Raw genomic sequence first — 14,326 nt, 5'->3', positions numbered from 1 at the left:
CGTAGGGGTGTTAACTGCATTGGATGAGCGCTCCTGGCTCCCCGTGGCCACTCGGCGGTTCGTCTAACTTAACAAGGGGGCGTCAATCGATAGGAGATGACCGGAGGTCAGGTTTGGGGGTGGCCCTCCGAGGCATTCAATCCTGGAGCAATTGCTCGTATCGAGGCGATGGTTATGGAAGATCGGCAAATTAGGGCGGCAGAGGAGCGGGAGTGCAGGTCGCGCGACTTATTTTTTTGTTCGTCTTGCGTGATCAGGCCGGGCACCCCCCCCGCGATCTCTGCGGTGACTTTGAGGCGCGTGCACGGTGTCGGTCGGTCGGCTCGTCGCCACGACCGCGTCGCGAGCGTCGCGAGTCGCCAGGGCCCCCGATGTCCGTCCATTCGTGCCCGTGCAGTGACTCGCAAAGTATTCGTGAGGCAGCGTTAAAGAAGTAATATTTGTTGAAAACCCCATTCAATTATATTTTGTTGAACGCATCCACACTCACTTTGTTTATGATTCTCAGCACCTTTTTAATGTACGTGTCCAACCTTTTGCCAACCCACTGCTGGCTGAGGGCCTCCCCACCATGCCTTGCCCGTTGTGAGGATTACGGGACTATACTTCACGACGCTGGTTAGTGCTGCTTTGTGTAGGCATGGAAAAAGACAGTACAGTACAGCAGCGGCTTTTCCTGCACCGCCCTCTGCTGCCCATCAACTAGCCCCGTGCCCTATAGCAACCTGTTATGCATCGTGTTCAGCCACCTGAGCACGATACAGGCTCAAACCTGCTTAACTTCGGAGATCATACGATGGCGGGTGTGTTCTCAGTAACTTGGTCGTATGCACTGGTCAAAAACATTGCTCATTGTACAGTTTCAGAAATGTATAGCCGTGCGTTTTGGCCAAGAGTAGCAAATTCAATTGAAATGTAAGCTCCAAATGTACAGGCGTCTGGGTCTGCATCGAACCCACGACCTCCTGTATACCTGGCGAGGTAGTTAACATCTCGCCGCTTATGTTCGCTGTGGCTCGAATTTAGACGTAGGTACTCGGGTTCATGGTACTGTGTGTGAGTGACTGTGCCACCACTGCATAATAAGTGGACAGTATATATAGAAGTGTATATATGCACATATGAACCTCATGCACCACAGTTAAGTGCACATAAATAACACATTTAATTGAACTTTTAACTAACGAAGAGAGGTAAGAATGATTTTTTTTAGATAAATTAAGACCGTCTTCCAGGATTATGAGGCTATTAATATTTTATCGGTGTGATAAAATTGCAATTGTTGTATTGTAAAATCACTTCATATGAAAAAAACACAAATCTGTAACAACCATGAAAGGTATTAGCGTACACGTATATATCCTGTATGGAAGTGCATTCAGGGCATCTTATGTGTACACTTCCATTATAGAATGTGTTATTTGTGCTGCATGGGTTTAAATTAATTCAAGTAATTAAATTCAGGGTAAAAGGTGTTGGTAAATCACCCATAATTGGATGTAAAATTTAACGCACAAAATTATTTTAAAATTATTGCAAAATAAAACGTTTTTTGACGTTTAAGACGTGTAAATTATAGCTCAGAACATAAAAAAGGGACCATGTGCTGAGGCCAGCTTGCGAAAAAGTGATTATATTTACAAACAAAATTAGTTTGCATTTAAAGATGATTAAAAAACACACGCATGGCTTTTCATGTATTTGTTTACTGGAATGTTTATCTTGTAATTGACTTTTCCTTTGGCTTGGCATTCTCTTCGTATGAGATTCGCATTATCTAAAGCGGCTGTTTTGGTTCTCCCGAATCGTGGCTTCAGATGGGTTCACTGATTTTTCTGGTGCATGTCCCTTTTTGCATGCACGTGTCGATTCGTGCCCACTCAGCTCTTCCCGTGGTAGTATCCCCTGGCAAGTGGAGAAGCTTTAAAACGAACGTAATACATCAGTGAGAGCCACCTTTGATGTTGTGGAACTTTAAATGCGAGTTTCGTTGCTTGTGCGAGCGTGGAGTATAAGTGCTACCTGTGCCGTTTCCCCCAACATTTTTCACTCTTTTGAGGCAGCTGCCCTGGAAAATCTCCAAGTTTCCCCCGGACTTTAAAAGTCTTGGCCTTTTTCAGTTGCGTATTAACAGACCGTCAAGACAACGCACTAACATGAGGTTCTCCCTTCCAGTGTATTCTTTTTCCCTCCCCCCATGATATGTGCTGGGGTTTTGTATCTGAGATGTGGCACTTAGGGCAACAACTGCTCGACCTGAGCTATAGTGTTCTAACACTTGTGAGACAAGGCCATGAAGCAGGCTGTCTCTGGTGTAGGCCAATCAGTTATATATTATCAGAGCATGTATGTTTGCATATTTTGCCACGAGTTTGTGTGATTTAATCCAGACTTGATGCCTTGCAAAAGGTATCGAAATGATGTTTGAACATCTTAACACCCGTCCAGAAAACGGTAAAACCCATTCTTATTTTTCAAATTTTTGGATACTGGCAAAAAAAAAGGTCCCTTGGATAAGGCACACACGTTGTTGACAGATTTCATCGTGAGCCTCAGCCAACCAATGATGGGGTGTCCGGAACATCTAGAACCCGGAGTCAAATCGTGGCTTCGCTTCCTCGGCAGACCTCACGCAGGGGCCCGTTCAGCAACGACGCCGGACCGTTTAACGACGCTGATCTGGGCCTTGCGGGACTGCCCCCCCCCCCCCCCCACACTGAGCGGTCTATCGCTGAGCCATCTGCGAAACCGTGGCGGCCAAAGCCTTCGGTCACCGCCCCCATTGAGGTGGCCCTCACGCGTCGCGGCAATTCAAAAACCGTGGGCGGTGAGCGCTGCAGAGGCAGGAAAATACGATGGATGAATCCAATTAGGCACAGCGGCGCGGAGGATCGCCTAAAATGCAGTTAATCAGTGTCTTAGTGCAAGATGTTAATTACCGGGGCTTTGTAAGCTTATAGGTGCTTTGCGGGTATATTGAAGCAAATGTCTGATCCAAACATAATCCATCTCATTATGCAGCACGCCTGGGCGTTATTACATGACAAGGCAGCGACTGACCTGCCATACGTGACGTGCCTCTGCAATGGCTTGCAGCGTTTCGATATGTGTACATGTACGCGCCGCGGTCCCCGATTTAACCGTTCAACGGACGCCGGTCGATTCTGCATCATGAAAATTAAATAAAACTTCACGAACGGATGGCGCCAACGTTTCATTGCGGCAGTGAGCCGCGGGTAGCATCTTGGTATCTTTTTGGGCGACACCTGTTGCCCTAAGGTTTAATTTATGAGGAACGTAAATTTCATTGCAGGACAAATTGAACGGAGACATCTCTTAAATTCACTCCACTGCATTTCCCCAAATATTTCGACCACACGTAAACACCTAACGCCGTACTGCTAAACGTTACCGTTCATCCATAGGACATCGTAATCATCATCATCATCGTCGTCGTCTTTGTTGCAGTCATTTGGCTTCAACTAATCGTGAATGCACTTCACTTATTTTTCGAGTCAAAGATGCCATTGCCCTTGAGCACAACGCAAGTTCTGGAGCCACCTTATCCACAACTTGGCACAGTGAGTGTTGCGTCTGATGCGCAGTTTGATGTTCAAGGAGTTAACCTGAGCCACCGGTAGAGTATTTTTGGACAAAGCCATGCGGTGATCGCAGTGATGCTGAAATTTTCTCGAGTGTTCTATTGGCTGTAACAAGGTGTCTCGCCTACAAAAAGCACGTCTTTACCTATCACTTGTCTGTTACCACTAGCAACCATTGCTATAGTAAGACAGTCGTGTGTTTGAGGATGCGGTGACACCGATGGCTGTGGTGGTTGAAGAGTTACTTGTGATAGCGATATTGAACAGTGCTTGAGTGGTTCTTGAGACAGTGATGAATGACAGTAAGGTGTTGTGATAGGATTGATTGTGTTGAAGAATGAAGAAATGTTTTTTGGGAACTTGATGATAATGATGATGTTGGTGGTGGTGATGAGTTTGGTGCTGATATGAGCAATTTAGCACAAACTATTGCCATGGCTCTAGATTTGAAGCTTTCGTGACTGCAAGAATTCATGCTCTTAGTTCTTTCGGTAAAGTCACGTAGGTAAAAAATGAAATTAAAATGAATAAAAATAAAAATATATATTTTTTATTGTTTTATTTTTATTAATTTTTATTTCATTCTTTTACCTACGTGACTTTACCGAAAGAACTAAGAGTATATATTGCCATGGCATTAAATTAATTAATGTGACATAATATTCTAGTGGACGCCAATGGAATTAAGTATTAACGTTTAACCTTGCTGGGTCTAATCGTAATAAAAATGTTATACATGACACTATGTAACACGATTTTTGTCCCTGGGTAGTAAGTGTTATTTTTTTTATTGCTTATGCATAAAAAGTATAGAACGTAGATATTATTCCCCACAAACTTTGCTTTTGTGACCAGGACTTTACGTGAAGGAATGACACAAATGCACACGTTTTTTCATTGAAAATAGGTACATTTCAAAATATCACTGTCCTGGTCACAAAAGTAAAGTTTGTGGGGAATAATAGCAATTTCCTGTACTTTTGAGGCATACGCAATTAGGAAATAACACTTACTACCCAGGGACAAAAAAAAATGGTGTTACACAGTGTTATTATAATGCTCTTTAATGTACCCAAGCAAGCCTCGCTGATATTCAAGACTATTTTTGAATCAAACCCAGCATTTGGGGTGTTTATCCAATCCCATGAATGAGTGTCTTATGAGAGGTACTTAGAGACAACCCATGCATACGAGGGGAATAACACTCAAAACACTGCACAGATGGATGAAATCTTTTTCTATACTGCACCTCATAGCAGGAGGCTATCATGACACTTGGTGGTCTGCCATTGAAGTACTTGTCATCCAACGGGTTCGATTGCAATCAGCGCGGCGATTTTCAACTGCAAACACGGAAAGATGAGCTTTCTACCATTAGAAACATAAACAAAATAGACATCTGGGAATGTGTTGGTGGAATTTTACTCATTAAAGTGTATTATTTATAAAAAGTGAGCTCTTTACTTCTAATGCTAATCCCTGGCCTGTGCCGTGTGACTACAAATTATGCAAATTGTCACAGTGGTTGTATATATTTATAAATCCCATGATTGCTTAATCACTGCAGTAAAAAAAAAATCCGAAGCGGCTCATAAATTTTAAATGCAGCATCCTGGTAATTTGCGTGACCCATTTTTTCTCCTAAGGGGTTGATGAATTGACCAGCTTATTGGAGTTGTCACAGGAAAACTCCACGCGTGCCTTGCGGAAGTCATTCCTCCACCTCCCATTCATGTATTTTCTTTCAGAACATTATCCCTTCGAAACCCATCATATTAGTAAAGCGAAAAAAAATATTGTAAATGCATATACATGTTTTGGTTTGGCAAATTTATTGTGTAAAAAAAAATGGAACGTTGATAAATGCAGAGCATATTGATCAAATCTTTTGGAGTATTTTCTCCAGACATTGATTCTCAAAGGAATGGAAAGATGAACACGTGGATTAGAGAATTGTTGAAAAAAGTGAGTGGCCTTGGGCAGGACACGTTTCTTGAAGGAATGACGACCGATGATGGTAAAGAATAATTTAGGACTTGGCAGGCAAGAAATGGTATTGCATCCGAGAAAATAGCACTCACCCCAACAGTCTAATGAAGTCTCTACGGGGGATCTTCGGGCTGTTTGTTCATGCGTGCTTGCCTCCCAGGAGATTCTTCATTGTTTCGCCCCTTTGAATAAAGCGATTGCGCACTTTTACAAAAGTCAACGTCGATGAGGCCGCAATGGATAGCGACCCTTCATGTTAACTCTTCCTCACCCCGTGGCATCCCCTCGGTCAAAAAAAAAAACCCGACCGGACGATTGTGCGCGGTGGCCCGGATCCCCGTTCTCCTCTTATTTTATCATCGGAGCACACACCACGTGCTTCTGTAATACACACACCACACACCTGACTTGATTTTTTGCCACCGCTCGAGTCTGTGCTGCGTCATTTTCACTCTCACTCAGCACAGCGGCACAGGTCCACTCGGCGGCATTCCGTCTCGTGCGCTGTGGGCTCGATATGCTTTGTTTCTGACCGGGGTGAGCCGGGCGGGGGGGGGATTGTGGGTGGGTACCAGAAAGCGGAGCTCTAACGGGCACTGGCGCGCACTTAGAAAAATTGCCGGTTTTTTTTGTGCGGCGCTTTGAGCCTCCCCCTGTGCGTCTGTGTGCGTGTGTTTTGTTGTTGTTGTTTGCAGGCTGGCAAGACGCCCATAGAGGACCTGTTCACCTCCCTGCGCGATGGCCGGAGGCTGCTCGAGTTGCTGGAAATCATTTTGGGCCAGAAGTTGGTGAGTGTCCGTGGTGAAATAATGCTTTCTTTCCTCAGCAGCTCTTGCCGTTTTGTAGCGCCGTCGTGGTTAAATTGCCAATTGTGTGGATTCTATTATCTAGCGCACCGCTGCTCCGGGGTACCTCTCGTCATTGAGGCTTGCAAGAGAACTCTACTCATCATCCAGGCTGAAAGGCAGACGATTGCAGCTCGATACGAAACACCGACGCCCGTTGTGTGGCCATTCGGTACACTGTGAACGTACGAGAGAACATCTCCTCGAGAATAACAAAGCGCTCTTTAGTCTCAAAGCACAAACCCAATGGACTATTTCGACGCACCGATTCCCGTTTGATAATCACCCCTCCGTTTGGAAGTTTGCGATCCGCATGCAATGCGAGCAGCCGACCAAACCCTTGATGATTTATGGCGATCGTTAAAACGGACAAAAGTATTCTGAGAACATCTGTGGGGGGAGAAGTGGGTGGAGCAACGTTGCACCTAAGGTGAAATCCTGGCCATCCGTTGAAAAATCGCCAGGTACTCCAATGATATCTAAACCAGTCCTGGGGCTGCCTTCACCAGTTAGCACTCACCAGCGTTGAGGAAGTATTGTCAACAACAACAACAACTACCATTCGCCACTAAGTGGCAGAGATGTTACTACGGCGCTTGGCGCCAGGCTATGCGCACTTTAAGGCCACGTGAAGTATCGAACGCTCGCCGGCAGGAGGTCACGGAAGAGACCCAGATGCCAGGGGTTTGACTGACTGAGATGACCAGAAGATGCACTAAACAACTCTCGTGACTGACATGGTGAGGTCATCATCATGCAGGATCAATAAGAGGCCATACAGTATTATTGTATAGAAAATATATCAATATCATTGCAATGCTGCCACGGTGAATCACACACTGGACTTGCAATCCAGAGGTCGCCCATTCAACCTCCCGGCGCGGCAGTTTAAGCAACGGTGCAGGTTTCTTAAATCTTCACCTAACCCCCCCCACGTCTGTAAACCCAGCAGTATAAATGGTCACATCACAGTAAAGTTGGCCAGCAGGTCAAGTGTGGTGGGGTAAAGTAAAGTGTGGGTAACGTTTTCTTCCAGTGGGGAAGAGTAGGCCAAATACCCTCTAGAAGGGCTCTCTAGAGCGCCCTCTGGTGGAGGCCATTCTGCCAGCTGTGGTGTGAGCAAGCAATTGCAGGGCTGCGCCTTCACCTTTATATTTTATCTCCCGTTGTAGTATTAATACAACTAAAAACTTTAATGTAAAAAGGCAGAAAACTTGCAAAAACATTTTTGCAGGCCTAGATTTCAACAACACGGGTGTTAAATATGAATTAGGAAAAATAATTACCATTGTAAACTCAACGTATTCGTCATTCGAGTGGATTTTGCTTGCAGAATCCCATTTCCTCATTATCGTAAAGTACTAAAACAAGTGTTTTTGCCTTTAAATTGTGAAAAATGAATTAGTGCCTGACTAAATTACATGTTTCTTGATTACTGTTGAATTTGTTCTGCATGGATGATTCCAATGACCATCACTGGCAGGCTGACATCCGCTATGGCTTGCATTGTAACTAATTTGCAATTAAAATCTAATTGACAGATTAAAATGCAAAAACCTTCGGCAACTTTGACCTGTTAGAACAAGCCAACATCATAACCAAAACCTTCGCTCCGATATCAAACTCTTCCATCGTTATTACATGCTGATGAATGACATCGTGAAGATAAGAAATCATTTACCAAATCATCATCTTCATCGTCATCGGTCATGATCAATCCACCGCTGCATTAAGGCGTCCCGACTTAAGGGCCGTTGTCTTCTCTCACGGTTCTGCGACGGAACAAATTTCTCCAAGCGCCTGCCCACGAGAGTCGATTTCATCGCTCCCGTCTCTGCGCCGGGCCGCCTCTCGGCCGCGTTTGATTCAACGAACAGCGGCGGCTCCGTCGTTCATCTCCACTGAGGACCGTCAACGCTTTCAGCAACGTGTCGAGCACAAGCCCCTTTTACTTTTCGTTGACCTTTGTCTTTGACCTTTGTCGTTGACCTGCTTGCGTTCTCTAATCCGCGCGTTCCTTTTTCTGCTTCCTTAAGTGTAATTCCGAACGCGAATGCTTAATGTTCTCACTATGAGACCTCCTTTACCAGTGTCAAAATATAGTAGTAGGTTTTTACCCTTTAAACTGGTACAAAACTGACACCTTTATACAAGGCATCATGTTTGCAATAACCACAACACAAGCAGTCAAAATGCTTTAGTGATCCACACGTCTTCGAACCGCATGTCGCAGTGGGTAGTGCGCACCGATTGACAACTTTATTTTTCATGCACACCACGTTGTCAAGTTAAGCTTTCCAACAGCAATCCATTCAACCTGTTCTCTCGTCAGCCTCTTAAGTTCGTCATTTGGATTCCGGTATGGTTCCCGGAGCTGTCCTAGGTACGAATATTTTACTGTTTTTCAGTTTACATCCGTCTGACCGATATCTCCGATTGTTTTACAAAATATATATCAATGTAAAACGACTGCGAAATAATCCTGGAATGCACATATTGCGTTCGTAGATGCGGTAATCACATGGTATTTCACGGAGGGACTTGCACGGCAACTGGCATATTTATGGTTTGTGGGATAGATGGAGGCGATTTCGTCATTGTATGCATTGTGCGGGCCTCGTTGTTCACGGGGCATCTCTTGGTACCTATCAATCATTCAATTAGCCTCTTCTCTTTGCACCTGACTCTTAAAAAGCAAGCATGGGCTGTCCCTATTGACGATAATTAGAGTTCAGGCTGCGTGGTGGAGTCTCAGTTAAGATTCTGCATCCCATGTTCGTGTGATTTCCTCATTGAATAGCTCTCCTTAGAATTTTTCTGAAGAAAAGCAATCAATTTTACATTACAATTGGTGATCTTATCATGAGCCCTATTGCTTCAGCGTCCCAGAAGTGAACAGCGGCAGATATTGTAGTAACATTCTAAGATACTCGCAAGGGCAAGCTTAAACACAGTCTCAGCCACATAAATATGAAGACAAACATCCCCTGTGTAGCCTTTAGCAGACTGCTGGGGCAAGTGCTCTTCGTGAAACATATTTTAGCTGGGAGTTAATTCAGGTCGCCGGGTTCGCAGAGCATCACGCCTGCCACGAGGCTGTTGCTACACGTGACGACGACAGCAGCAGCAGCAGCTGCCACAAAGCGGCGGTGACGTCAGCACAGCGCTTGTGCCAGGCTAAGTGCACTCTTGAGGCCGAAGGTTCTCGTTGATAGGAGGTGACAGGACACGTTACCTCACCTGTACATGTGGATCTGCGCGATCATCTTACTGTGGTGAACTTATACTGCTGGGTGGACACGGTAGTAGTTCGGGATTGTTCACAATTCCCCGCTGGAAGATCGAACTGACGATCTCTGGATCGCTAGTCCAGTCGCGCCAACCGTTACGCCGATGCAGCACCCCACATCCACCGCGACAGTTTAGTATGCCTCTAAATGTACGAACAGGTGTCGGTGTACTTCAACTCTGTTTGGTTATGCGTGACTGCAGGTGCGCGGTGTGGGTATACTGGCGTGCACGCATTTGCCGCCTTTAATGTGAGCACGTACACCCGCTCGCCTGTCCGTACGAGGCGTTTGCGGCGCGCTCCAGAGCGAGATTTGCGAGCCGTGACGGCGTTATGTGCCTCTCAGCCTCTCTGCGTGTAACGCAATCGCACCACAAAAGGCGCCGAGGCACCGTTGTTACCCTGCGGGCGCAGTTTTAACATCCTTCCGATTTTAATTTTCGACAACTGCAGGGTGGTGACGGATGACTGAGTGCAACTATTTGTTTATGCCGGGGCGTGATCACACGAGGCTCCGCTCATGACACATCTATAAAGCCATTTCATGTGGGGGTTCCTTTGGTGTCCTGTTCATCCGGCGAGTGGAAGATCTGGTTGTGGAAGATTTTTTTTCTTAAAAAATGCAGATTTTTTTAATGTTATTTTCTAATTAAAAATTTGGATTTTGTTTTTTAAAACATTAATTTTTTTTATTACTTTTTTTTTTTACTGCTTCTAATCATAATCAACAAGTGGCATATGCTGAGATGAATGGTTTCATCACTCGAGTCTACTGTTTTGATTACGAGTGTAAAGTCTCAGCAGGCTAGGATGCAAAGTCTGAAACTCTTTTCAACTTGGCCATGCCACTCTGCAAACCTTCTGGGCATTATCAATGGTGTCTTGCTGTGCTTTTAAAAACAAAATTCTGCGTTATACTCTTGACCATAGGCAGTCTCTGCAAAACTTGAGAGCACTTTATTCTTTAAAGCATATTAATGAGCTTAAAATGTTGCCTCCCTGGGACGTTACATTTACTTTGTAGAATTTAATTTTTTTGCTCAAGGTGCGCAGCGTTGGCAACGTGGTAACTCACCGGGAGCTGACCATCATCGTGTTCGTGGGTTACTGTGCCGCCCTTGGGAATTTATGATGCATGCAATGAAATTCAAATTGATATGTGTAAGTCAGCAACGCAATGGCAATTATCCAATGTCTGCAATAAAAATTTGTTACTGACCCCACGAGTTCTGTATGATGGAAATTAATTAACGGGTTCAGCCAAGTGTCATGAATCCTTTCTTATGAAAAGCGGTTGTAACTTGCTCTTTGTTCTAGGGGTCTCCCCCCCCTTCCTAATCTATGTTTTGTTTTTCTTCTTTTGCAGTCCAAGGAACGTGGGACATCGCGGGTACATGCCCTGAATAATGTCAACCGCGCTCTGCAGGTGCTGCAGAAAAACAACGTAAGTCCAGTATTATCATCATCATCATCGCCATCATTGTCGTCGCCATTACTCAGGTGTCATCCACCCCGATGTGTTAGAATTGTGATGTCTTCTGTGGCGTTCCCTAGCAGTTGTGGACGATTGTCTTCCATCCATGGCTTATATGTGAGTCCGAAGATGGTCGATGGATTGTGATGTATGCAACGTGTCATTAGCTAAATCATCAGTCGGTTCCATCGTACAGCAGCAAAGCTCTGTTCTAGAGAGCGGCCTGTGGAAGTGGACATCGCATAACTATTTCGGATACCTCTGTTCGACGCAGTCCGTGGGGCACCACTTTCCCAGCTACTCTGCCACTGGGAGTCGTGTTCATTGCATGGCAGTCAAGCCCAATATCTCAGTGCTGAATTTAGGCACAATAAATGCAGAACAAAAATTTTAATGTTGGGTTTTTTGTGCAGTCATTGGTTTACCGGGCTGAGTCAATTAATGTCTTCTCACATTTGAAAACAAGGTGCGGAATATTATAAATTGCCCTAATCGATCCATACAACAGGGAAATATTCCCGATTGTTCTGAGTGTGAGGAGCTGTCCATTGATGAAACGTTCCTTTTATATGGAGCTGCTTTTAACAACCGATCTCACAGCATGCATCCCATTCGTAGTCATCCAGAAAAAAAAAACCATCAATATGCTCTATGACAAGTCTAATTGTGCAAGAAATCAATCAATGCATCAAGTTTCTACGGAACTGGAATCGAGTAGAATTAAACACGGAACCAAATTTGCAATAATTGTATTTTTCAGTCATTGGTTTTCAGAATGAGACCATTAACTCTGCTACACTCGTAAACCTGGTTTTAATCATGGCCAGTTACCCTCATTGGATTCTGAGCAGTGGCAACTCAGCACGTTGACCCCCAAACAACCAAGTCACCCTTACACACATCTGTGTTATTGTAAGATGCTGTGGGAATTTGAATATCCTGCTTGTTCATTTAGGTATAGTCCATTATTAAATATTTTCTAATTGGACCGCAGTTTTAGGTCGATTGATAATGCTACACGTGCGCACACACATCCATACACACCCTGGGTGGTGTGAAGATTTTATCATGAGCCCCATACCCTTAAAACCTCGATGTGTCTGCCTGGGTCTTGGCAACAGACATTACTCCGAGATGTGGGTCCCAGGTGTTCACCAACATAGCCGGTTGTGATTGCTTCGAATGTTTCTGTTATGTGCTATTGAAGATCACTCGAGCCATTTGGTAACGGAAGAAAAAACAATCCCAAGTACAGTGTATAAGGAATATGTTTCTAGAATTTCAATTGTGCAGTGAAAACTGCTGTCTATAAATCTTTAATAATGGATGATGCATTAATGGACACCCAGCATTTTTTTTTTTACAGAAAAACTAAAAATTTAAGTGGTTTTCCCATACAGTCGCGTGCAGGGTAGTAGTAGTCATCTCCCTTTGAGTGCACACAGAGGTGGAAATTCCACGGTTCTATGGTGGGTCCCAGTTGATCTTTAATATGACCACACAATATATATGAACGTGTAATTTTGAGTGCAGTTAAATTAGACCTACTCATTACCAGTATAGCGTACTTTTGACAGTAGTATAAAAATCCTGTTTGGAGCCAGTGTGATGATAGGCGTTCTTTTAGAGCATAGTTATTTCAGTTGTTTGCTTTTTGTTCTCAAACAAATATTAACATTTAGCATGGGTTTACATGGCCTATGGTAAAAACCCAGAACTAAACTACCTTAATCCAGCTTCAGTGATCTGGCACTATGTCATAATCCGGTGAAGAGGGAGAAATACAAACCCAGCAGTTCTCAATTAAATGCTTAATCCCTCTCACCTGCTGGTGGGCTTTGTCACACTTGGTGAGAAAAAGGTTAGTTGCGCCCTCCTGTTGTGCATCCCGTAGGCATAGCTCGTTAGTGTGGCATGGCCCAACTGGCTCTTTTACAACCAACGCCACCTCTTTGGCATACAGCATGCATTCCCAGTGGGTTTGCTCTCCTCCTGAGTCTTGTTCAGATCTGATTTTAAGTGCCCTGTCCTTGCACTGCTGCAATGTTTTTTGGAGGGACGCGAAGCACATTAATGCTTTCACGTTTTACCTCGGGTGACCACCTGTCATGGGATTGTCCTCTCGTCAAAGTGGCTGCCATGCTGGGAAATTTGCTAGTTTTCCCCGGAACGTTAAAAGTCCTGGTATTTTTGTCAGATGCGTAGTAAAATGCCGCTCAATACTACGAATTTACACTGGTTCTTCTCGCTGGTAATTTTGTGCTATATCCTTTTTTTCCCACGACGCGTCCCAGTTTATTGTACCTCATAGAGGTGGCAACCCGAATTTTTACGGGGTCTGGATGACGGAAGTGAGGCGGAGGCTCGGGCCAGCAGTAAAGTGGTGGGCGGCAATTAAATAATGAATTAAAACAAATAGGCCTCTGCGGAATTCATCCGTCTGTGGCCTGTTGCTTTAGGCCGCCCCCACCACACGCTGTCCACCCTCGCCTGGTGGAGTAGCCCGATACGAGTGTGATTGATTCACGCTCTGCTCCGCGTCTACAGACATTGATCTCTCAGTCGTCACGGGGAGTGGAGACGGAGGGACGGCGTGGAAAATGAATACGCTCTAAATTGCGCAAGAGCCGTAGTCGTGTGAAACGGAAAGAGATGGGGGGTGGGGGGAGAATAACAGGTTGTTGTAATTTTTTTTTATTGTTTCAGCCTTCTAAAGCTCATTTTTTTCTCATGAATTAATTATTAATTTTTGCGACATTGTTTGTCGGCACAGGTGTCATCTGGAAATGTTATCGACGTCAGATTGTCTGAAATGCTTTCAGAAACCTAACAGGCACACGGTCGCTGCTGGCTCCAGACGGAGTCCAGAGAGCCAATTCAGTGTCAAGGCAGTCCTGCTGACGCCTGGTTTCAGTTGCTCCCCGCAAGCGTTGATTCATGGCTTTCTCCGCCGGTGCTGTGTGACATCTACAGCACGCAAAACAAGACGACGGTCGATCCGAACGCTCGCCGGCACGACTCGTGAAACGAGCGCAAACTTCAGGGCCTCCAGCCTCACGGGAAATTGTTGAATTTCAAACCCAATTATACATGCGCCCTCCGTTATGAGAAATGTCGCGATACCCAC

The 14,326-nt window shown here is 44.9% G+C and overlaps 1 protein-coding gene across 1 annotated transcript in view; it reads left to right on the top strand.

Annotated features, from left to right (window-relative positions):
* LOC133353592 (dystrophin-like) overlaps positions 1-14,326 on the top strand; it is a 639,339-nt gene that overhangs the window by 158,137 nt on the left and 466,876 nt on the right. The window contains 2 exon segments of the mRNA XM_061569957.1: positions 6,287-6,379; positions 11,092-11,169. Of these exon segments, the coding sequence (XP_061425941.1) occupies positions 6,287-6,379; positions 11,092-11,169 (171 nt within the window).

Source organism: Lethenteron reissneri, chromosome 6 (assembly GCF_015708825.2).
Source record: "Lethenteron reissneri isolate LAM-NWPU_2019-01 chromosome 6, ASM1570882v1, whole genome shotgun sequence".
NCBI classification, from domain to species: Eukaryota; Metazoa; Chordata; class Hyperoartia; order Petromyzontiformes; family Petromyzontidae; genus Lethenteron; species Lethenteron reissneri.
Note: the sequence above shows the minus strand (reverse complement) of the source record. Positions and strands in the feature narration are given on the sequence as shown.